The sequence below is a fragment of the Orussus abietinus genome, unplaced genomic scaffold (genome assembly GCF_000612105.2).
Source record: "Orussus abietinus isolate OABI.00-Male unplaced genomic scaffold, Oabi_2.0 scaffold6, whole genome shotgun sequence".
In the NCBI taxonomy this organism is placed as follows: domain Eukaryota; kingdom Metazoa; phylum Arthropoda; class Insecta; order Hymenoptera; family Orussidae; genus Orussus; species Orussus abietinus.
In genome coordinates this window covers 1,006,488-1,029,600 of record NW_019396002.1, presented here as the reverse complement: position 1 = coordinate 1,029,600, position 23,113 = coordinate 1,006,488, and the positions used below count along the sequence as shown (strand labels likewise).

General features: G+C 45.8%; 3 protein-coding genes across 4 annotated transcripts; 1 reads left to right on the top strand and 2 right to left on the bottom strand.

The window, feature by feature from the left end:
- Positions 1-5,550: 5,550 nt before the first annotated feature.
- Positions 5,551-15,713, bottom strand: LOC105694224 (protein slowmo). Of its 2 annotated transcripts, XM_012414692.2 has the most exons (6): positions 15,665-15,713; positions 15,288-15,600; positions 15,029-15,194; positions 12,321-12,407; positions 7,286-7,459; positions 5,551-6,942 (listed from the first exon to the last, which is right to left on the bottom strand). In XM_012414692.2, the coding sequence occupies exons 2-6, from the start codon at positions 15,317-15,319 to the stop codon at positions 6,706-6,708; spliced, it is 696 nt and encodes a 231-aa protein (XP_012270115.1). In that variant the 5' UTR covers positions 15,320-15,600; positions 15,665-15,713; the 3' UTR covers positions 5,551-6,705. The 2 variants fall into 2 exon arrangements, with proteins under 2 accessions (XP_012270115.1, XP_012270114.1); XM_012414691.2 differs by having other exon boundaries at positions 15,288-15,672.
- A 1,066-nt stretch (positions 15,714-16,779) lies between these two features.
- On the top strand, positions 16,780-20,132 carry LOC105694246 (repressor of RNA polymerase III transcription MAF1 homolog). Its single transcript, XM_012414729.2, has 5 exons — positions 16,780-17,952; positions 18,015-18,164; positions 18,308-18,589; positions 18,679-18,798; positions 18,910-20,132. Exons 1-5 carry the CDS (start codon positions 17,870-17,872, stop codon positions 18,980-18,982), a joined length of 708 nt encoding a protein of 235 aa, XP_012270152.1. The 5' UTR covers positions 16,780-17,869; the 3' UTR covers positions 18,983-20,132.
- LOC105694245 (ubiquitin carboxyl-terminal hydrolase CYLD) lies at positions 19,484-23,045 on the bottom strand. The gene is made up of 8 exons (XM_012414728.1): positions 22,732-23,045; positions 22,538-22,648; positions 22,255-22,469; positions 22,006-22,178; positions 21,648-21,944; positions 21,451-21,566; positions 21,163-21,379; positions 19,484-20,940 (listed from the first exon to the last, which is right to left on the bottom strand). Exons 1-8 carry the CDS (start codon positions 22,747-22,749, stop codon positions 20,750-20,752), a joined length of 1,338 nt encoding a protein of 445 aa, XP_012270151.1. The 5' UTR covers positions 22,750-23,045; the 3' UTR covers positions 19,484-20,749.
- Positions 23,046-23,113: the final 68 nt, after the last annotated feature.

Below are 23,113 nucleotides of genomic sequence, written 5' to 3'. Positions count from 1 at the left end.
AGAATTTACACCCCCGATAGGGTATACTTGGCCCAACTGCTTTTCAACCCCGAAAATGACAAAAGTCCCAAAGGATTCCAGAGCACAACCCCTCGCGATCCACCTGTCACCCTCAAAATGAAACTACCTCCAGAAACGAGCGTTTCACTTTTCGTTTCCCTCCCACTCCTACCCACACCTTACGGAGCGATAAGAAGTTTCGCCCGAAAAAAAAAAAACAAAATCCATCAAATGTTGGACACTTTTTCCTATTTATCGATCCTGCAGAAAGGTGGATTCGGTTTTAATGCACTTTGGGATAAAAAATAAAATTTCGTCTTTTGCATATCCATACATCATTTAGAATGAGATCACGAGTATCCGTGATTTCGTATTATTTCTGACAGTGGTACACGGCAAAGCGATCCAGTAAAAAAAAAAACAGTGAGAAAATAGGAAATGGGAGAAAAATTTCCCTCGGCTCGTTATCTGCATCGCTCCAGGAGGATGGCGTGAAAATCGACACGTAACCCGGGGGTTGCTCACGCGACTCTAGGGGTGGGTTTCGTGGCCGATTGACGTTTAACGACGGCATATACCTAGAGACATTTCAATTCGCGACGCCGTTTTTGGCCGGCCTGAATTTTACATTCCTGATGCCCGGGATTGGCGAGATAAATCGGAATATTTCCCGGGGAATAAAATCATGTGCCTAAAAGATTTACCATTCTCGACATTAAAGTGACGTGAAAGGTGCCAAACAGTTCTCGTCGATGAAACTCTTCTCCAACCTGGGTGCACCGAATCGATTCAAACTTTACAATATAAAAATAGGAATATATAAAGAAGGTCTTGACGCCCAAGAAATTTTAATATTTTTTTTTTAATTTCATAGACGTTTTAAAAATTTGCTATAAAACATGACATTTTATGGGTGTCCCGGACCTTCCTTACAGCCTCTACATTTAAGAATCTAAAGTTGGAAACGATTCGATGTACACGGTAAGGAAAAAAGTGCCACGAACGATTGGCTCTTGAGATGCCACTTTTACATCCCCTTAATGAAAGTTTCAATTGACGAGAGCTAAGGGCAGGTGGTGGATAATAAAATGAGGTTCATCAGCAGAGATGGAAAGGTCATGGACATAGAAGGCCTCAGGACCTGACAATCTTTCGAGGGCCTCATGGAGCCCCATGGGCCCGGGTGAAATCCTCTCGGGAAAAGGGCTCCCGGAGCCTGGCTCGGAGTAAAATCCAAATGGCGCGAAATAAAGGCCGGAAACGGGCCGTTTGCGTGCCGGGGGCGATGCATTAATTAAATTAATGGTCAGCCATAGTGGGGTGGCAATGGTGGGCCATTCGGGCGCACAGCCTGGCACCGTAACCACCGCCGTCCCCGCGAGCGAGCTTCGCCCGGTTATTAGATTTTATTATTCAGTCCTCACCCCCTGCGGCCCTTTTCGTGGCAGACGTCACGCGAGTCGCCCCTTGCAGGCCCGAAGGGGGATGACGAATTCCGCGCCCGATTTTTGCCCCCACCCCCGAGAGTCGCGTCTCTCCGGCCCATCCGCGGAAACCCTCCCCCAAAAAAATCGACATTATCATCCGCTTATCAATTTAATTCCTTAGCACATAAAATTACCAAATCTCCCCGAGAGTCGCGTCTCTCCGGCCCATCCGCGGAAACCCTCCCCAGAAAAATCGACATTATCATCCGCTTATCAATTTAATTCCATTACCAAATCCCCCCGAGAGTCGCGTCTCTCCGGCCCATCCGTGGAAACCCTCCCAAAAAAATCGACATTATCATCCGCTTATCAATTTAATTCGTTAGCACATAAAATAACCAAATCCCCCCAAGAGTCGCGTCTCTCCGGACCATCCGCGGAAACCCTCCCAAAAAAAATCGACATTATCATCTGCTTATCAATTTAATTCGTTAGCACATAAAATTACCATATTCAAGAAGCCTACCCTAATAAGAAACGACGAGTCTGATTGTTTCCTAAGACTTTTTTTATCAGACATTCCGGCCCTGGTTATGTAAACTGCGTCTACTTCCGGAACTAACTCTGTACCCGAATTCATATTTTTTTCTTTTGTCGAGCTGAGAGAAAATTGACGCATCGTGATATTTCGAGTTACTGGGTATATATTAAGGATTTATATTGATTTTCCGGAATTTCCAGTGAATAGTTTATGAATACATTTTTCGGGGCTGAAGTCACGTTGCGGGGAAGAGCGAAATATGAGGACCCCCCGCGAGGAGAGGCGTTCCCGATTTTCGGACATAAAGAGGGGTCGATGGAAATCCTTTCTGCCTGTCGTGGTCAAGGAAGCCACCCTTCGGCACCCCCACAGGTGGGGAAGAGTCCCCGGGGTGGAATAAAGCCGGCCCGAGTGGGAGCTAAGCGATTTCGCGGGAAATAAATTCAGCCTCCACCCTCGCGGGGGTGACTCGCCCCCGGATGAGTGGCAAGGACGGGTAATTTCGTCCGGGGGTTGAAAAGTTTCGAGGGCACCCCTTCTCGCGAAAACCTCCTTCTGGACCGTATACAATATTCGGGGGGATCGAATCCCGTCCAATGGGGACCTGGGTATCGGGGTCGAGTGCACCCCTGCACCTGCAAGTGCATCCTAGGGGAAGGTCTTTCCTCCGGGACAGTTATCTCGACCTAGAAGATAGTGGATGATAGCGTGAATTACTCTTACGGTTTCTTAAATGATTTTTAATCATTTTTCATGGTATTCTTCAAGGGTGCGTAATGCATGATTACCTAGAAATCTCCAAAAGGGAATGTCCTGGATCTCTGTTAAAAAAACAGATAAAAACAGGTAACTATGGAGTGTTCTTTTCCAGAAGTTGGAAAGCCTTCTCGGGATTCACCGGCTAACAGAATCTCCAGTCCAGGACGAGCCCCGAAGATGGATCTTGACCAGGCTCCGATCCGGAAGCTCGCCGAAAAGAGGAGGAAGCTTTCACGATGTGACGAGCCGTCACCGTGAGTAAACCAAGAGACCCTTCCGAGCCCTTCACCAGAGGAGAAACCCACCTGAGGGATGAGAATCGAATCCTCTTTTACGATCGAGGGTCCTTCGTCGTCCTCCGGGTCCGAGTCGGCGACTCCTCGAAGAATTGGCCATTCTTTACGACGGGGAAAATTTCACAATCCCACTTTTACGTTTAATTCGGCTCCTCCGGCCGAAGCCATTTTTTAGACCTTCAATTTCAGCCTGAAATGCTCAACATTTCCACTTTTATTTTTATTTCAAAGACAACCATTACGAGTTGTTATCCTGAAATTCCCTGTATTCACGTTAAATTAATAGGCTACGTTAACGATGAAGACCATGACAATTTTTTATTAGGGGGTTACTCCATAAACGTCTGATTTCGGACGCAAGAAAAATTCCAGAATTCCACTTTTATTGCAATTTGGAAGAGAAAGTTATTTAGAGGGAGTTATCTTGGAATTCCTGCATCAAGATTAATTTCTTAGGTGCGTCCTCATTAAATTAATAGGCTACGTTAACGATGAAGACCATGACAATTTTTTATTAGGGGGTTACTCCATAAACGTCTGATTTCGGACGCAAGAAAAATTCCAGAATTCCACTTTTATTGCAATTTGGAAGAGAAAGTTATTTAGAGGGAGTTATCTTGGAATTCCTGCATCAAGATTAATTTCTTAGGTACGTAAAATATGAAGACGCATATCCGGCAAATGACGCGAGGATTATTGGTGCCCGTCGAGCTCAGGGCGCACCTCCACCCAATAGGATTGATCCCACCCTTAGGTCTGATCTTCCAAAGCCCTTTGACTACTGTCGACTCGGCCCGCGGGTGGTTAATTGAATTTTGGCCAACTTGCCGCGAGCCGACTTGCATTGCGCGGCGGTTCCTTTGAGGGAACTTCCCGGTAGTAGCATTCCTTGGCAACTGGCAGCTACGGACTACTGATTAGGCGAAGTCGTCGTCAGATAGCGAAACTCGGTATCGAAGGGACCGACTACCCTATCGGACCACAAGGGATCTTGAGACTCGAATTGACCTCTACTTCGCCGGATTCGTTGCGGGATGCAACGTTGGAACCTCGACTAGAGATCTCCGACAGTTCGGGCTCTCTGCGGTGGACCAATCAAGAATGCAGAATGCCAGGAAAGTCCCCCAGGATTCCCCTAAAGATGATATGAAAGGCGCCGAGAGAGTCGATGGAGATCGACAAATTAAATATTCATCTGCACCCTTTTAGGTGGTAACGCCATTCAGAATACACTGTTGAACAAATTCAGATTCAAATACGAAACTTCAATCTCACCGATAGCACTATCTGTTATAGGTAGGTATGTTTCCAAAGTGGCAATGGAAAAAAAAAAAAAACTAAGATGCAGCGTAAATAAAGTTATGAAAAAATATCTCCAAAGATATCCCTAAAGATCCGGGGTACAGTTTCCAAGAATCTTGAAAATTCCAGATATTCGCGATTGTCAATTTAACGAGGCTCCCAGTGAAATGATTTTAATTGACGATGGATCGGTGAGTACCTCTCAAAAGTGCCATCGAAAATCGCGTGGAAAAAAAAAAAAATGTATGAAATGAAAATATTGCGGAAATGGTAGATTGTCCATTTCAGTGAAAGCGTTTCCTATTTCGGGAAGCGGGAAAGTGGAAGAAAGGGGTAAGTAAAACCTACGAGGAAGGTCCCCGGGGTGCGATTCATCGCCCCCGAAGAGAGGAACGGCGGACTTTGATTTACTTTGGCCGAGCCACGAGCGGAATGTGGACAAAGGGCTCGCGATCATCGGGCAACGATGTCAATATTTGACAGCGGCGGGCTCACAAAGCCGAACTTTGTCGGCCGATGAGCCAGAATGTCATCAATTACGCTTACATGCCCGCAGGGATCGCGGCGCATACCCTAGGGAGGCTCGGCATCATCCAGGATCCAGGAACTCCGGAGTTATCCCACTCGAGTGGGATATCGATGACGAGGAGATGGTCCCTTGCGGAAATCGCAATCGTGCGGAATTTCGAGATCGATTAGACCTTACCGAGGCAGATAATCCACTTAGCAGTAGAGCTGACCTTATAGTAGTATAGTGGTAGTAGTAGCAGAGTAGTAGAAGTAGAGGGCCGAATTCTAGCCTAGAATCTATAGAGAAGCTGCCTCGAAAATTCACATCTACCACGCTTTTCATCACCTGAAAATGAACTTTCCTAATCGAGCACGTGTCGTCAAGGGGACGTCAAAATTGCATCCGAAGGGTCGATTCATAAACCTTCGTCGAGATGGGTGTACCGAATCCTTTTCGAACCTTACCACGTGAATATGAAGGCTGTAAGGAAGGTCCCGAATCCCATGAAATTTCATGTTTTATAAGTTTTTTTTTTCTTATTAATATAAACAAATTTTGAAAATAAAAATCAAAATGTCACGGGTATCAAGACCTTCCTTACAGTCTCCACACGGAGTTCGGTGAAACTTCATAAACGAGACCTCTTTGACGGCACTTTCACGTCGCCTTAACACTGCCGAATAAAAACTACTCGGGTAAATAAGTCAACTGCGATTTGCCTGGACACGAGTTACATCGATTTATGTTCGCTAGGTAATTATTTACAGGTTACAGGATGAGAGAGAAAACGTGAGAAAAAGCGTATACGCCACTAGACGAGTGTTCGTGGATCTTCGCTTGCGCTCTTAACAATATATCCAGCCCTTTTGATTTCACCTGGAAATCGGAGGACCTGCGCAATTCTTGTTCCCGAAGAGCTGGCTTATGGTATCTAACGGATCGAGAAATAAATATAATACCTTAGTGCCGAGCCGAAGGAACGATAGCAAACCCTTAAGTTTCCTTTTTTCATTTTTTTTTCATTTTTTTCATTTTTTTTTTGAAAAATCGGCCTAGCCGATTGTCTCAAAATGGAAGGATCGTGCGATTAACATTATTGGTCTCGCAAAAGAGAACTTGGATTTATAAGTCGTCCTTTCGGGCAGTACCTGGTCGTTCTCATGACTTCAGGGTAGGAAGGGACGAGTACAGGAATTATACGCGAGGGGAGGGTTAACTATGCGACAATATGTCGTCCTTAAACTTGCGTGTCTTTGACATGGGTCCCGGCGCTTTGTAAAAGCGCCACTTTCTTACCCTTCAATTACCGATCTCGTTTCGCTCCGCCCTGGGGGTCGCGAGGACCCGAAGGACCTTCTTTGGAAATGGTTTTGCGATTTTTACTTTTTTACCTCCTCTTCCACCTCCGTCCTGCGGCCGCCCGCGACCTGGGTCAACGTAGGCACCGTTGGCCTAGGTCACGACCGGTCGACAACTACGAAGAACCCTCTGCTGGGCGATCGGTACCACGAAGCAGTCCCTTGACATTGGGACCCTCTTCAGGGTGCGATGGAATGTCGCTCGGACGTTCGTTGACGCTTCACCTGCCGCTTGCGAATTAATTGGATAATTATTAAATAGAGATAATCGTTAAATTGTATCCTATCTTGCAGGACGTGATAAGCCACCACAATGGCAAGATCAAGACCAAAACCCGGTAGTCATCTCGTTGACCTTGCATTTGCACATCTCTACTATTAATACGCTTCCGGTAGGTGAAGTATCAAGATTTCCTCATCACCGCGGCCCCTCTTCTCCCAAAAATACCGACCATCCGGCAGAGGTACGTCGCCATTAATTGAAAAGATTGAAGCTAGAGTGAAACCTTAGCTATAACTTGGGAATGGACTGGGACGTGGGGGGCGTCGTGCGGTGACGAAAGTCGTCGAAGGACTTGTTCGCGGCGTTCTGAAGGTCGTCCATGCTCCGCCGCGTCTTCGAGGTCAGGTCGTCGATCTGACGTCGGGTTTGCGTCAGCAACTCGTCCGTCGACTTGACGGCACTGCTCGCGAGGTCCTTCACTTCCAACTCGAGCTTGCTAATCACCCATTCCATGGCCTGCCTCCCCTGAAACGATACAAGGCACATTCTAGATTGACTAAACCGCCATAAACACCGTTAACAACAAAATTCCCCGCAAAATGGCTATTATTCTAATACTCCTCGATTATTGTATACGACATAAGATTAACAATACATTCCCCGCAAAATGTCTATTTCCCTAATACTCCTCAATTATTGTATACGATATAAGATTAACAAAAAATTCCCTGAAAAAAATGTCGATTTTTCTAAGGCCGCACAATTTTTTTATCCGATATAAAATTGAATAAAAATTCTAACTGATGTATCTTCTTATCGCGGCGATCATGGAACAACTAGGGAAAGTAATCAGCAACTCGAAACCCACTTTTCTGGCATTGAAGGAGATCTTCGAGGTCAACATGTCCTCCATGTAGTTCGTCAGCGGGACACCCTGGACCGTGACAACGGCTTCCTGTATGAGCAACGTCTTCCCCGTGTCTTGGGGATGAGGTTGGTACCTCAGGGTCTCGTCTACGGCGATGTAATTGCAGAAGGTCAACTGAAACAAAAGACGTCGATAACTGAAGACAAAGAAAAAGCGATGCCGCCCCCTAGATACAGAAATTAATTTCTGTTGTAATTTTCCCCCCATCTTGGAATGCATTCCCACGAACGAAATTGCAGATCAAGAGTCCGATTAACGAGTTGCCGAGTCGGGGCTGACTTCCGGGCGTCCTGACGCGTTCGTTTAACGCTTAAAGGATTAACGGGGTTAGAGGTTAGGGACGGAGGATCGAGTCGGCGTTTACGGGAATCCGCGCGATCGCGAATGCGTCGGCACGCAAATCACTAGGGTTGCCGGCTCTTTTTTCCCCCTTTCTCTCGTTCCTTCCGCTATTTTTTCTTTTTTCTTTTTTTTTTCCCAGGGTAAATTACCCCCATTGCAGGGTTTCCCCGAAGCGGACAATCACGGCGGAAAAGTGCACCGTAAAAAGCTCCCCGGGGCGGTCGGGGGCCGCCCCCGGCGCGCCGCTCCTCGCCGGGCTTTTTTCGTGACGAGAAACGTTTACAGAGAGAGGACTGCGTTTGCAGTTTATTTCATGGCATCGATTATTCAAAGGCCGCCCCGCGAACGCGGGCCGGCTTTTCCTGGTAGGCCGCGCGGCCCCGATCGCGATTCTCCGACTCCGATCGATCCGAAAAAGGTCGACGACCCGTACGATTATAAAGTCACGCGAGGATTGTGCATTTATCTGTCGGCCGGCCGTTTATCTCCCCCGATAAGACAAGGATCGCCGTCAAGAGACAAAAACGAGGATCCGAGACATCGGTAGAAACTACAGAAAGAGTTGAAACTCCAAGAAATTCGGGGGGAAAAGTTCAGTTCGTAGCGGCGGTCCAAGCCCGACGCACAGGGAAAAGCAAGATGGCGGCCGCCAAGGACCACCGCCTGGCATCTAGAAAGAGTCGTTATGTAGAAAAAACGCTGGGGATAGATGTCATTCGGCTAGAAATCGATAAGGACCTCTGAAAGTTATTGACTTTAGGACATGAATGGTTTAGACGTGGTCGGGATGAGTGAAGAAAGGCAGGAAAGAAGACTCCCTCGAGGACCGCCGAAGAACAAGATGGCGGCGGGGGGAGCTCGCGATCCGCTGGGAAAACGGTGACCGGGTCGCGGCCGCGAAGAGGAGGGGGGACAATTGCGGGGCAATGGCGGCCGCGAGAGTGGAACAATTGAATCCTTGCGGGTGCAATACGTTTCGCGGAGAAATTAACGCCCGCGGCGCTCGGTGGGGCGGTGCGCGGCCGCCATATTGCCAATCAGTGAAGCCGACTGTATTACACGAGCGCGGGTACGCGCCCTGCAAGATCCGCGCTTTGTGCCTGTCACCGAGCCACCCCCTATCACCCCCCCGGAATCAGTGGCGAGAACGCCGCGATGCGCGAAGCGGTCCCCTGAAATCGGTCGAAAAAATAAAATCGCCATGCCATCTGGCGGAAATCGGTAGAACCGCGCAGCCACTGGTTTCCCCTACTCGCCGTCAGATGGCAGGCGCGCTGGCGCGTCCTCCCGGAAACGGCTCTTCTCGATCCAGCGGTCGCCGTATATCCCGCGTCCTGCCGCCAATCGAGCAATCGTCATCGGCTAATTACCACCCCCTTCCGCCCGGTAACGCCGGCTGACGTGCGGAATTACGGCCACGACGCGGAGTTACGAGTGCGACGAGTAGCCGGCGGTGTTTCGTAATTGCCGCGCCGCGCAGCCCGGTGTCCCACTGGACGCGCGGCGCATCGGAAGCGAAAAATCGCCAAGAAAGATATAACTGCCGTAGATAAAATCTCAAAGTTAATAATAATCACATCGGTCGTGTAGAAACTAACAATTTTACATAATCTTAAAGTAAGAGGGTTCTCGCCCTAGATCACAATAGCGTCCCGCGCTCAGCGCAAACACCACCGCGTCGGCCGGTAGTAATTAATTCCTCCGGCGCGCGGCGCTGGGGTAGGCGCGGACCGGTTAATTGAAATTTTTTTTTCCCGCCGCCGCCACCGCCGCCGCGTCGAAACCGCTGTTTGCCAATCCCTCGGCGCGCGCGTTTGCTTTTCATTTGGCCGGGCGAGGTGCGCTTTTACGCGCGAGGGACGCATTGCAAGCGGCGTTAAACGCCGACCCGAACCAGCCCGGTCGATCGTTATTCCGGACTCGAATCGAGAGTTCTCACACCCGGCATGGCCGATTAGATAGGATCCGAGCGACACGTCTTCGCGCCCTCGAGCATAGGTAAAATAAAATGGCGGACGCGGACGCCTTTCCTTCCTCCACTTGCGCCGCCATATTGGAAGCGAAGGCCTTTACGTCCGCTGGTATACTGGTGACGAGACGTGTATAAACGTGTATACGAGTGTAAAAACAGGTAATAACGTGTAATAATATACAAAAGTTTATAAGAACACGCGAAAACGCATCCCAAACGTGTTTCTGATTTCAGGCCATCAATTGCAGAGTGCACGGACAATTTTCAACGAGAGACGAACATACGAGGTAAAGGGAGAGAGAGAGAGAAGAGGATGAAGCCAGTCACGGGTAATTAGCCCCGCGACATAATTGAGACGACTCGACGGCAAGTAGGTCCGTTTCCCTTGGCTTCCTCGTTTCACAGCCACCCGGCACCCTGTTGATCTCTCTCTCTCGCAGCCGTAACCCAGGTTCGCTCTCTCTCCGTCCCACTCACATTACGGGACCCGGAGGACCCAAGGGGAGCGATTTGCGGATCCAGCTCGTTTTAGCTGTCCTAATTCCTGTTCAACGTGGGTGCAACCCACCGCTACGCCTTAGCACGGCCCGGATACACATATATATCCCTAAGATCCCACGGGAGACAGGACCATCAATGCGATATCAGTTTCGATCTCTGAATGGCAACGAGCAAAATAGATCTTAACGTAGTCTCGATCTTAAGGGCAAGTGAAAGTGGCACATGAAACTTTTCTCTGGGTGCACCCGAGTCGTTTCAAATTGTTCACCGTGAAATTTCAATTTTTATGAGAAATTTTAAAAGTGTCTGCAAGCAAATCTTGGAAAAAAAAAAATTGAAATTCCACGGGATTAGAAACCTTCCTTATAGCCTCCACATTGACACTGTAAAGTTTGAAGCGACTTGGTACACCCGATTCGGAGAAGCTTCCTGGAGACCTCTTTGACGGCACTTTCGCATCACCTTAATCTCCACTTTTGGCACGTCGTGCAAGGCCGAGGTCGATATTCATGGATTAACTATGCAAAATCGCGCCCTCAAAGAAGAGCCCGTCGTCGCGACCCCTGATATTGTGGATTCTCTACAGATTAAAAAGGTTTGAGAATGCCAAGCGACTTGTTATCAACCCGAAGAGGTGGAGGCGGCCAAGTGTCTGACATCCGGCGAATTTCCTAGCTCCCGCAAAACATCCCCCGAGTCCCAGGAGCCGGAGGGATGATTTTCCGACGACGGAACGTTCCGACACAACGAATCTCCATTTCGCGGCGATATCAAGCCCGGGGTTATCATCCGTAACGTCCCGGGCTCTCCCCGGAGGTTGTATACGTGTTACGTCGTTACGTCTGCGTAAGGGTCGTATAACGTATGCGACGGTATGTGCGCCGGCCGGCTTGTAACCGGTGTACATGCTCGGCCTGCATGTCCCGGGGCGCGGGGATGGGCCGGGGGACAGGGGTAAATTGCTAAAAGATATTTCCCTCCTGGGATTCGACCGGGATATGGGTTATAACCCGGTCGGGCACCGGGAACGCGAGGTGCATCCCCCAACCCGGGGCACGCCCGGCACCACTCCTGACCAGGGTATAAATACCGGGACCACCGGGGAACCGTTCGATTTCGGACCCTGTCCTTTGAAAACAGCTTCGTGGACCTGGTAGACCTCCTCTCTGGGTCTGATGACAATGTCGAGGCTTAACCAGGGTGAGTTGAACCTCTATAGTGGATCTCCGCGAATAGTTTCTTCCTTTCCGATGATGATCCCCAAGGGCGATGAGTTTTACGGTACAGACGTCGAAGAAGTGCTCGAAGAGCCTCCACCCTCTCGAGTTTTCTCTGCATCCGTGGTCCCTCCTGAGGTTTCATTTCTGGTCCTAAACGTCCTCGAGGATCCGCCAGAAGCTAATCGCAGTAGACAACATCCCAATGCGTAGACATTAGACGAAGCGTTCCCACGCGGACTCTTCTCAGCCTCCTCGCTTATCTAGGGATCGTTCATCATCCTGGTAATGCATCTCCCTGAACCGGGCGGTACTTTTTAGGCGGAGTCCGTCTCTGGGGTCGACCTCGAGAGAGAGAGCACTCCTTCCGGATCCTCCTCCCTCGGTTAATGCGAGCATCGATAACCCATATCGTATCCATCGCGGCTCCCCTGGGTGCTCCAGGGCCGAATTGCAGGGGGGGGTAAGCGCCCCTCTTGCACCTGCCGGGGGCGCACCTCGCTAATGGAGCATGGCGGGAGGGCCTCGCGCGAAAGGGGTGGGTTTGGCTTAACCCGTTCCAGGCTGGGATCTTATCGCGACTCAGATATCTATTCCCAGGAGCCGCAGCCCCGCGCGCCCCCCGACAGCGATAACCAGATCGAAAATCATATTAATCCTCCCGATCTTAATCTTATTACGACATGCTCGGAGAGGGTATCAGCACTAATGCCGCCGTGACAGCTTGATGAGGAAGCCCTCGAGAAACGCATGGCACAATTAAGCCTAGGATGCATCTGTGATCGGAGAGCGTCGTAACCATGACCGACGTCCCAGGTAATCAGCCCGGATCAGGACCCCTAGCCTTATCAGGGGGAGTCCCGAAGGTGAGCTCCATTCTCGCAGACGGAAGAAAAAAAATATATATATAAAAGGATAAATTCACTCGAAATCAGGCACTCACGTTTCTTGTCTTCAGGGTCATCTCTCGCTTCTCAGGGTCGACCTCGCTCCTCTCGCTGGCGTAGCAGACGCTTTCATATCCGATCAGCTGCAACGGAAAAAGATCTCACTCACTCATCTGAATATTCGTATCGAGTATCCTGATTCAAGATAAGGACCTCTAGGGTGAACGCGGTTACAACGGAAAGTCCCTCCTAGACTTCCGAAAAATCGATGTCCGACCTCGATTCAAGGTACGAGCTCTGGTTCTAAGGCGGTAATGAATGTCTACTTTAAGGTAAGAACTCGGAGATCACGGGAACAATGAGAATTATGCATTTTCAGGATCGATGGAAATCGAGAATGGATAATGCCCGAAGCAGCGGCCTCGTCCGATGAAATACCCCGAATGGGCTGCGGCGAGATCAAACGGAAGTCGGAACGGCGATTAATACCGCCGCGGACGGTCGATCAGCACGGAGGACAGAATTCTGCTGGGGGAATAAAATCATTAAACGACTTCGCCGACCTCCTAATCGACCTAAGTCGTGCGAACTCGTCCCAGGAAAGCTCGAGTCCGGCCATTTCCATGAGAGAACTCTCCCAGTCGGCGCTGCGCTAACGAACGGCAGGACAATTACCACTCGACGGGGGCAAAAAAAAAATGAAAAGAGAAGGGAGCAAAATCAACCGAAACAAAGGCCGGCGAGTGGGGCCGAAGGGAGAAAAGAGGGGAGCCGAAAAAGAGGGGGGAGGTGGGAGGAAAAAAAAGCCGAGGGAAATAAAATGAAAAAAGTCGAATCGGCGATCAACTCCTCGCTCGAGTTAATTCCGCAGTCCGGTGTGCCGGGCTGAATGCTCTCGCCCGTGGAAATTTCCCTTTTAATTGACAGTAATTCCCGTAGCCGTGAGCGTTGTCGCCCGACCGGTCGACAACGACACGTCGGAGCACTGCCGTAGGAATTAATTCCGGACAATAATTAAAACAAATTACCGGCCGTAAATAATTGGGAGGCGTAAACGCGGGAGAGGGGATCAGCTCGGAGGGGCGAAGAGGTCCATCGATGTTGGAGGTCCTCCGGAAGGGAATCGACAATAAATCGGAGACAATAATCCGAAGTTGGCCTGGTTTTCGAATCTTCCTCTTTTCTTGGTGATCCTTCTTCTAATTTAACCTGGAGAGTATAGAAAAATTAAAGAGATGAAGAATTGCTCTCCGAACTCCATGGACCGATCACCTCTGGAGAGGAGAGAAGTTTCATCGATGAAGCTGATCGGTCGATCGAGTTGTTGTTCTTTACAGGGTAAAGGCAGGAATAGGAATTTCTTCGAGTTAACTATTTTCTGAAGAGACGTCAGCGACCAGGGTGAAGGAAAGAACTGTTTAACCAAGGTGAAGGAGAGGACCGTCCAACTGGAGACCTGCCAAGTGACGTTCGAAGCCGAGCAACCTCGTTACGTGGGACGGCCATGTTTTGTAATTCGGCACCGGCCTCTCTTGCATCTCTTTGCGACGCTCCGCCGAAAGTTTAGAATTTACCGAAGGAAGAAACTCGCGCACACGCTGTTGGGAAATTACTTCGTCCGGAGGCACCTTTTTGCCTCGGCCAACAAGAAACTGCACTGGCCCACTAATTTGCGATTTCACAGAAACTCTGCTCGTTCAAGCGAAGACCTTAGGACTGAAATCCAGAAATAATCAAGGAGCATTTCATTGTCACTATCCTAAAATTCAACCTGCAGATTGAAAAGTATTAAATTCTTTTAACTATAAAATTATATTTCTAGACTATAATGTATACATGGTATTTTGTTAAAAGAGAATTGCCTTTACAGTAGATTAATTATAACACGAGCAAGAAGGAGTTATTATGTAATTAGCATTGCGAAATTAATTAATAGTAGTGCACCAAGGTCGCCAGATTGGAGGTGGAATTTTTTTTCTCCGATGTAGAGGCTTTTGGGATTGCGAAAGAGCAGAGGCTACCTACAGAAATGAATCCGGACATTGACCAACGAGATTGTGCAATGAAGTATTGCAATACATCAGAGAATGTGCCTAATACGAGGCTAGAGACCACATGATTCACACGTGACTGTTAAACATTCAGGAAAGTTTATCTTTCGGTATAAATTCCTTACCTAACCTAATCAACCTTTAGACATGACATTCCTTTGTCATACTCTGATAATGAAGAGCTCGAACAATGGAAGTTCCTGTAATCTGAACAATATCGCTGCAACTTGAGTCTGAAGGTCACTATCATCGAGATAATTACCGAACAAAATTGAATTACTCCAAGGAAAACGCCGTACCAATTTCTTACACTGACTTTTATGAAACACTAAATAACCTAACCTAAATGTAAATCAACCTAGTCTTTCGAAGTGATAAGACCATCTCTCATCAATACATAAGACCATATAATTGAGCATGCGCTAGTCGAACATCGACCTTAAGATTCGATAAAATAATTGCACTATAAGTAACGACGTTCAAGTAAGTCCATTTAACTTGCATACATTCCGTACAGCGGACAATAAAACGTGCCGTGCACCTATTAATTAAATAGTATCGGAATACAGCATTGGATACAATTTACCGAACATGTGTACAAGCTACGTGAACTTAGAACTTCTATAAGTATTCGTTCAATTAGAGTTGAACGATTAAGGTTACGATCGAGTTCAGCAAAGTGACATAGCCTGAGAATAAGAAGAGTAACTCACTGCTTGCACCCATTTAGGAATGCCCCACTGGGTGGCAACGAGTCTGTGAGTGTGTAACACGCCATCGACGACTTTCCTATCGATGACGTCCATTCCGATGACTGCAGTATTTATGGGGTTAGGATACTTCCTCCAAGCAGCCTGAGTTACAGTTTCCCATGGATGGCTGCAAGCAATAAAATAAGTAATCTTGACCTTCAAAAGCCGGGCTATCCGCTAATTGATTCGAAACTCTAAGAATGTGGAGCTAAGCACTTACTTGAAGATGTGATCTGAGGTCCAAATCTTCATGGTTAATTACGAGACGAGACGTTGATTTCACAAAGGACGCAGGAATTTACTAGGAAATGGACCAGGGAGTGAACTCGGCTTACTGCGGTGCACCGACGGGATGTAAAGATGATGTTGGATGGATGAAAATTGCGGGAGGACACCGCATCAGCCCAGTCTGCCTCCTCGCTGAGCGTTCAGGGTCATCCAAGATGGCGGCCAAATGACGGCCCCACATGAAAGAGAACTCGAAGTTGAATTCTCATCTAACGCAAGATGGCGCAGTATTCTTCGTCCCGGTCCTAAAACGACGCACAAGACATCAAAAACCAGAGATGAGCAGAGATGAGTTGGGAGATTGCTCACGGGCAGGATCGTGTGATCGCATCCTGTGTTGTCCTCTGGTTTCGTACGTTAGCTTTCACCGTTTTTTGCCCCCAAGGGCGGCGCAACGAATTTCTGATAGGAGCTCGCGTACTCGCGATGGCGGTACCATCTACCAGTCGCCGTTGGCGGCTCACGTACTCGTGGTGGTAATACCATGCGACAGTTGACGGTGGTGGCTTACCTACGCTTACCGACACTGCTCGCTTTTGATGGTAAGGGAAGAACACTCGTTACGCTCCATATGACTTTATCTACTTATCTACTACTATTAAGTACATTGTGCCGGCACTCTCCAGCACTCTGCGGCACTTTCCGGCACTCTCCAGTACTCTGAGGCAACTCTCCGGCACTCTCCAGCACTCTCCGGCAACTCTCCGGCACTCTGTAGGGAAATATAAAAATCATACGCGAAATGACTCGGCTTATATCCGCAGTTAGTTAAGCCTCGGGAGGATTTTTCGCAGTTTCGGCTCTCGCGCATACTCGTCGAGTGTAGGGCCGAACGCACACATACTCAACGTCTCGACCCGTAGCTTGGCGCTTGGCTGGTTGGGACGTGCGAATATTTCTAGGAGCGATCGCACTCACGCAGATTCGCTGCTTGAGAATTTCGTACGCTACACCGACGCGTGCCCCAAAGCGCCGCATCACGTCGACTTCGAGGCTACAATGTACTTAATAGTAGTAGATAAGTAGATAAAGTCAAATGGAGCGTCACGAGTGTTCTTCCCTTACCATCAAAAGCGAGCAGTGTCGGTAAGCGTAGGTAAGCCACCACCGTCAACTGCCGCATGGTATTACCATAACGAGTACGTGAGCCGCCAACGGCGACTGGTAGATGGTACCGCCATCGCGAGTGCGCGAGCTCCTATCAGAAATTCGTTGCGCCGCCCTTGGGGGCAAAAAACGGTGAAAGCTAACGTACGAAACCAGAGGGCAGCACAGGATGTGTTCGCACGATCCTGCCCGTGAGCAATCTTCCAATTCATCTCTGTCAAAAACATCCTCGATACAAGCGGCGCTCGTGTCGTACATTTTATAAGCATAATTTGCGCTCTAGATACTCTGACTTTCTCTGGCTTGACGGAGGATAACGCCATCTTGTAATCAGCTGCAGCGTCATTACAGTTCCCTCCACTCTTGACACGGACAAAACATAACGGAGTGAAGAAAGAACTCAAAAGTCCGCACTCGCCACTGGAGTTAGGACGGGTGTTTGTTTTTTTTTTGGGTGCAATATCACGAGCGATATTGCCGAACTGCGCACAGCCGCCCAATGCGATTCATGTTGCGTTGTGAGTGACCCAACCAGTGAATTGAACAGTGAAGAATTGAGACATAGAGGTCAAGATTTCTTCGTCCTTGGAGGAAGGTGTTGCGTCGGTGCTGGCCCGCACCCTCCTCGAGTGTTTTGTAAAAATTATTAATTACACTAACCAGTAACAATGTTCGCGATTATGGATTGTTCTCTGTAGCAGTGGACGAAACTGATTCGTCTCCGAAGGAGCCTGAATCCCTGTGTCTTCCTGTCCGTTTCTTTCTCTCTTCCCTTCTGTAAAGCTAGTTTATTTCGAGAAGCTGGAAGTGGTTGCAGCAGTTTTGCTACAGGGTGCACTGTTGCGTTGACTGTAGTCCCAACCCTGTAGTGACTTTTCAAAGAACCGTCAAACTATCTCGTTAGGATTACCGATAGAGCGTCGGTGTATCGTCAATATTAACGCAGTCGAATACTAATTAATATCAGGCAGAAAAGAAGCAGTTTCAGAGTTATCTTCGCAGAGCCTGCCTAGGTGTTTATCTCTTAAACACAGTTTATTAGTGATCTGTAATGTACTGCAAGTGTGGTACCGAGGAAAACTCTACAACGTCCGCGATTAATTTCGTCCACTCGAAGAGGAAAGGAATCTTTATATACTCGAAAAGCATGTATAAAGAATCGAACAGTCCAAGGGGTAGAAACTTTTTGATATTTCGTTGCTGTTGAACGGCTAACTGCGGGTACTCGTACACTTGGTACGGGTAGAAGGTTTAGAGCAGTCGGGCAGTCTTTGGGAAATCCTGAAGTATGGAAGCGCTCAGTTAACCGGTGTTGAACACTCAGGTCTACACTAAGTGAAAGGCCGTTCGGCATTGAAAGAGAATATCAGGGGAAAAAGGAGAAGAAGTAACGATTCAAGGGACACCATGAAGCTGCTCGAAAGTACACGCTTTGAGGCCATTAACAGTGCCTTGTCTATAGAGACCGGGGACAGTAAGATAATAGGAAGGTAAGGAGTTCGCCGGTATGCGGAGAAAAAATGGTCGTTTGAATTGGAATTAAACGTTTTAGAATCGAGAGCTACTCCTGCAAGATGGCTGGTGGCGACAAGCAACTTTACAAGCGCTTTAACGCAGAACAGGGAGTCACTCCACATGATCTGCAAGCCTTATCACCTCCACAGACATGTCTTGGAGCATCACCGGCACAGAGCTATTTTAGGTATAATGATATGTCTTAACATATTCACTGGCTCTTAATATGAACAGATATAATAAAATGCACATCCTGGTTGTCTCGACACAGTCACAGTTTGACCACTGATAAACATTTTAATCAAACATGCAATGTTGACGACATTTCAGTCGCAGCACGTCTGGTGACGAGGATGGGCCCTTGTGCGACACAATAAGTCGTAAGACCCTATTCTATCTGATTGCTACCTTGAACTCAGCGTTTCATCCTGACTATGATTTCTCCGATGCTAAGAGCCATGAATTCAGTAAAGAGCCCAGTCTACAATGGGTAATGAACTCGGTGGATAGTAATCTCAGTGCTACGGCAGGAGATCATTATCGTACTCTACGCTCTGCACTCTGGGCTGCAGTCGAGGATGAGATACAATTGAACGAATGTGACATTTACAGGCAAGACCTCCCGAAATCCATGTACATCGATGATTCGTAACATTACATACACCTGAGTTTCACTAAGATTTCAATATTTAATCCTCTAGTTACAATCCCGACCTGGCTTCAGATCCTTTCGGAGAAGATGGGTGCTTATGGTCGTTCAATTACTTCTTTTACAACAAGAAGCTCAAGAGAATCGTATTTTTTACATGCAGAGCAATAAAGTAAGTCCTGACGTCAAAAACAAAGGTTATCGAAGCTGTTAGAGCATGGAATATCTGTCTGAGATAATGTCTTAATTATTTAGAAAGGATAATTGTTTCATTTTGTCGCAGCCCCCTGTATATCTTAGATTCAGGCGTCGGTAGCGACTTTACAATGGATGAAGACGACGAAGATCAATACTGAAGTGTCAAGAATTCCCTTCTGCCCCGTTAAATAGCTCAAAGCTCAACTTTTCGTTTATGTATTATTAACTCCTCCCGATTTATGCACATAAACACTATTTTCCGTTAAGAGTATTTCTTCAGGGACGACTTCAAGAACTAAATTAGATAATTGTACACAACCCGATGGGGTAAAATCAAAAGGCATAGCAGATTCGGGTAAAGGTGCAAATTTCGAAAGGATGTACAAAAAATTCTTTTCTTTCCCGTTCAAGTGTATCAAATTAAGTCATGTGGTTACATGATCCTCAAACGATTTCATTTAATATACGACCAAGCATATAGAAGAAATAGTATTACTGTTAAGAGTAGATGACGATATCATGAAAGCTCTTTCGAAGCCTGCTTCTGTTTTAGAATTAATGATACGTTAATTAAAATCAAAACACGTGAAATCCTATATGACTGACCATGAGAATATATCTAGTTTCTATTGTACGTAAGAAAAGTCTAATTAACGACATTTAAGTTAACGGATAGCTTTAAATCTCGTTGAGTATTTACATTTAGTTATTCCTGCATCATTGGACACAGAGCTATACAACAGTGTTAAGAGTGGAAGGCTCCAGTACGCGGAAAGTAATTTTTTTTTTACTTAACATTAACTAGGAATTCACTCTGTCAATAACTAAAAATTAAAGTGCTCATATACAGCTATGTAGATGTATATACAGACTATGTCCGTAAAGGCAAAGTCTACGTTTCGGTTAGTCTACTGAGTGAGCAGATATATTAGTGATATAGATTCCTTTCGATTTTACTAAATATTAATTATCGTATTGTGTATGATGATTCTATCGTGACATTCAAAGTGTCTCCTTTTAGTTGACCGTATTAATGGTTTGCGTAGTAGGTCTAAATGGAATCTAAGCTTTACGATTTGTGATCTTGTCAAGATTCAATAATTCTATTAATTGATCTCAATAATGTAAAATTGTAAGCTTTCGTCGAATTTCGCGACACATTGTGTAAGAGTGATCTATCCTTCGCTGTTCCTTCGAAATTTCAACATTTCCCTCAAAAGATTCCGTCGAAGAGAAATTATTATACTTATTTGAACTTAATAAAAGTCACGTCACTTAATAAAAGTTCTTCGATAATTAATAACGGAATGAAAGCGGAGAGAGTTTAATTATAGGGCAACCTGACTGTCTATGTTTCAATCCTAGGAGAATAAATAGTTATAATGGACTTTTGAGTAATGTTTGAGCTATGTACGATGTTATTCAGGAGATTTAAATATGTACCCAGAGATGAGTACGATTTGTTTTGCTAAGTAACATACATAGTCATTAAACATTTAGACAGCAACCATAGAAAATGAACATATTGTTATTCAGATATATAACAAAAGGAATTTGATCAAAGTAGTGAGAGTATTTATCGGTATTGTAATTTACAGTGACTCGGATCTACAAGCATTGCGAACATATTTCTGAACCGATGAATCGATTGAGGTCGCTTTTTTAAAGGAGTGGCCGCGTGAACGCACAAAAGCGATTTTTCGATTAATGAAAAGATTCGTTTAAAAGTGAATAAACTTTATAATTGCTTTAGATTAGGAAGGAGTTCCTAAAAAAAGCTGATTATGCACAGGGTGCCAGAACACGAATGCTTATAAAGTTTAGCACTTTTCCCATCTTATCGTCTTGCAAATTCATCTTTAAAGTATGTACAGGAGTTAATCAGATGCAAGCGTATTAACACAAACTTACCTAACTAGTTAAAATTATTTGTACATCATTACATCCGGAGATTGATACATGCACATGTAAGCGTCGCAAAGCAGTCGTTTGGCATGTTCTGGTAGATGACGATCATCGGTTAGATTCGTAAGGTAGCTTGCACCTTCTTCACTAAGCCAATATGGAAAGTCTGGACAAGGAACCATTTCCGGAATGTTATAACCATTTTGTTCTCCTAAACACAATAAAAGTCATAAGTGTTTCCAACTTACAATTAATTCAACTGTTTCAAGCTAGCGTAATGTATCAGTAAATTTTCTCTTCCAATTAAATAAAATAGATTTTTATTCGCCAATGCCTGGTTACTGTCATGAGTGGATCTCGTATAATTATATCAGCTTAAATATTATTAACAATTTCAAAAAGTATAAATTGATAGCTGAAATAAAAGGAATACCTTTCCTATCCGCCATGGAGTCAAAGAAACACCAAGGTGCTTCGGAACCGGACCCACATTTTACGAAAGAGACGTAATGAGATGTCTCGATGCAGACCACAGCTGTCAGTTCTAAATACAACCGAGGAACTGGACAGTGTTCTTGAAGGATTGAAAACTCCAGTGGTACTGTAAGCTTCTTTGGTTGATGACTGGTTCTTCGATCGTTACGATGCATCTAAAATTTTTTAAATCATTTAATTTTTATGGATAAGTATATAAATATTTATTTTTAAATATGAAGTTTACTTGTTCCAGGCATGGTGAACAAAAGGCGATGCTCTCCAGTCCTATACCGCACTGACCGTAACACTCTTTGCATTCCAGATTCGCTAGCCTTCCACATTTCGTACATTGTCTCGGTGCTGAAACAGACATATGTTAATTTCAAGTTACAAGCAAATTCACTGCGTTAAATTTGAGTCAAATTTGTAATAGTACTCAACAGTCTTCGATGATATCTGTTACATCGAGTAGCAATGTGGGTTGTATCTTGGAGTACATTTTAAAGGATTTTCCAAAACGTGGCATTAGAATTATGAGACACGAGGGGACCTCTTTTAGTAGAATGTTGCTAGTGAAGAAACTTTGTTCCAGTAGCTGCTGAACAGTAGGTAGATTTAAGTGATTATCCTTTTCCACAAAAAGTTGATAATGATACGCGTCCAGACCAGAACTTAATTTCAAGAATGGCTCGGCTTTTAATATCTGAGCCACCAGGGATGTTAGGAATTCTTCGGGATCTAAAATGCAATCTTGTAATATCCCTGTTCAAATTTCGTGTTTCATATTTCACAAACTCACCTTTTTCTTCGCTAGTCAAGCCGGAAATAGATGACAGATTTTCCAGAAGCGTTCTCAGCTTCATAACTCTGTCTGCACTCACAAATCTGTTCTTTCGTAGCGGATTGACTATCTCCTCACGGAGTACTTTTTGAACCTCTTCGTATTCAGGACAATCATTCTCGTTCGATGGCCTATACGTTAACGTATAAATTAATCGAATCAAAGTATCTATCGCCAGTCATTCCTACTATCAAAATAATAGATTACCTGAACAATAAATTATCAAACACGCTGGTAAATGCAAACATACTAAATAACGTTGCATCAAGATAACATGAATTATGGTGGCCTTGAATTCCCCGGTATTTCCCGCATATGGACTCAAGGCTTCCTTTTATACACATAGGCCCTACGGTACCGACGATAACCGAGCTCTCTATATTTCCATAGTTATCGGTGGTTTCTTTCTCTTGTTCGTTAACCTTTAATAAGAAATAACTTCTCAATGATTTTAAAGAAACACATCATACACATGTACTTATATACTTACAGGAATCGTGTAACACTCCTTGATATCGGTAAATATCGTATTGTGAGGCACGCACTTAAAGAATTCTTTTCCATCATGAGTCCCGTCGGTTCCAAGACCATGTTCGTCATTCTGCGAAACACATTTACATGAAACTTAAATTATTCAAAGAACGTTCATAAATCTGTATTAATTTCATTTAGAATTTCACTTGCCAGTTCTATAGCAGCCATTGGATCATGTGAAATGACTTTCTATGGTGTGCCGATCCAAGGAATTATTTCATACTGCAATTTCGAATCCAAAAGAACCTTCACATGGCACTCTATCCTTGGTGATATAACAATATTTTTTCTTATAAACCCGTACCCATATCTTAATTAACGCTCGTTGTCCTATTAATTGAGATTAAAATTGTCAATGCACCTGACTCATGCTGACCATCTACGATACAATGAAAAACGTTTAAATATTTCATCAGCAAAGACACAAATGTAAAGAACTCATGTGGTCGACTCGGCTGGCCATATTGTCGCAGCCGGATGTTCCGATTTTTTAAACCAATTGAAGTTCTCCAATTCTTTGGAAACCAATCAC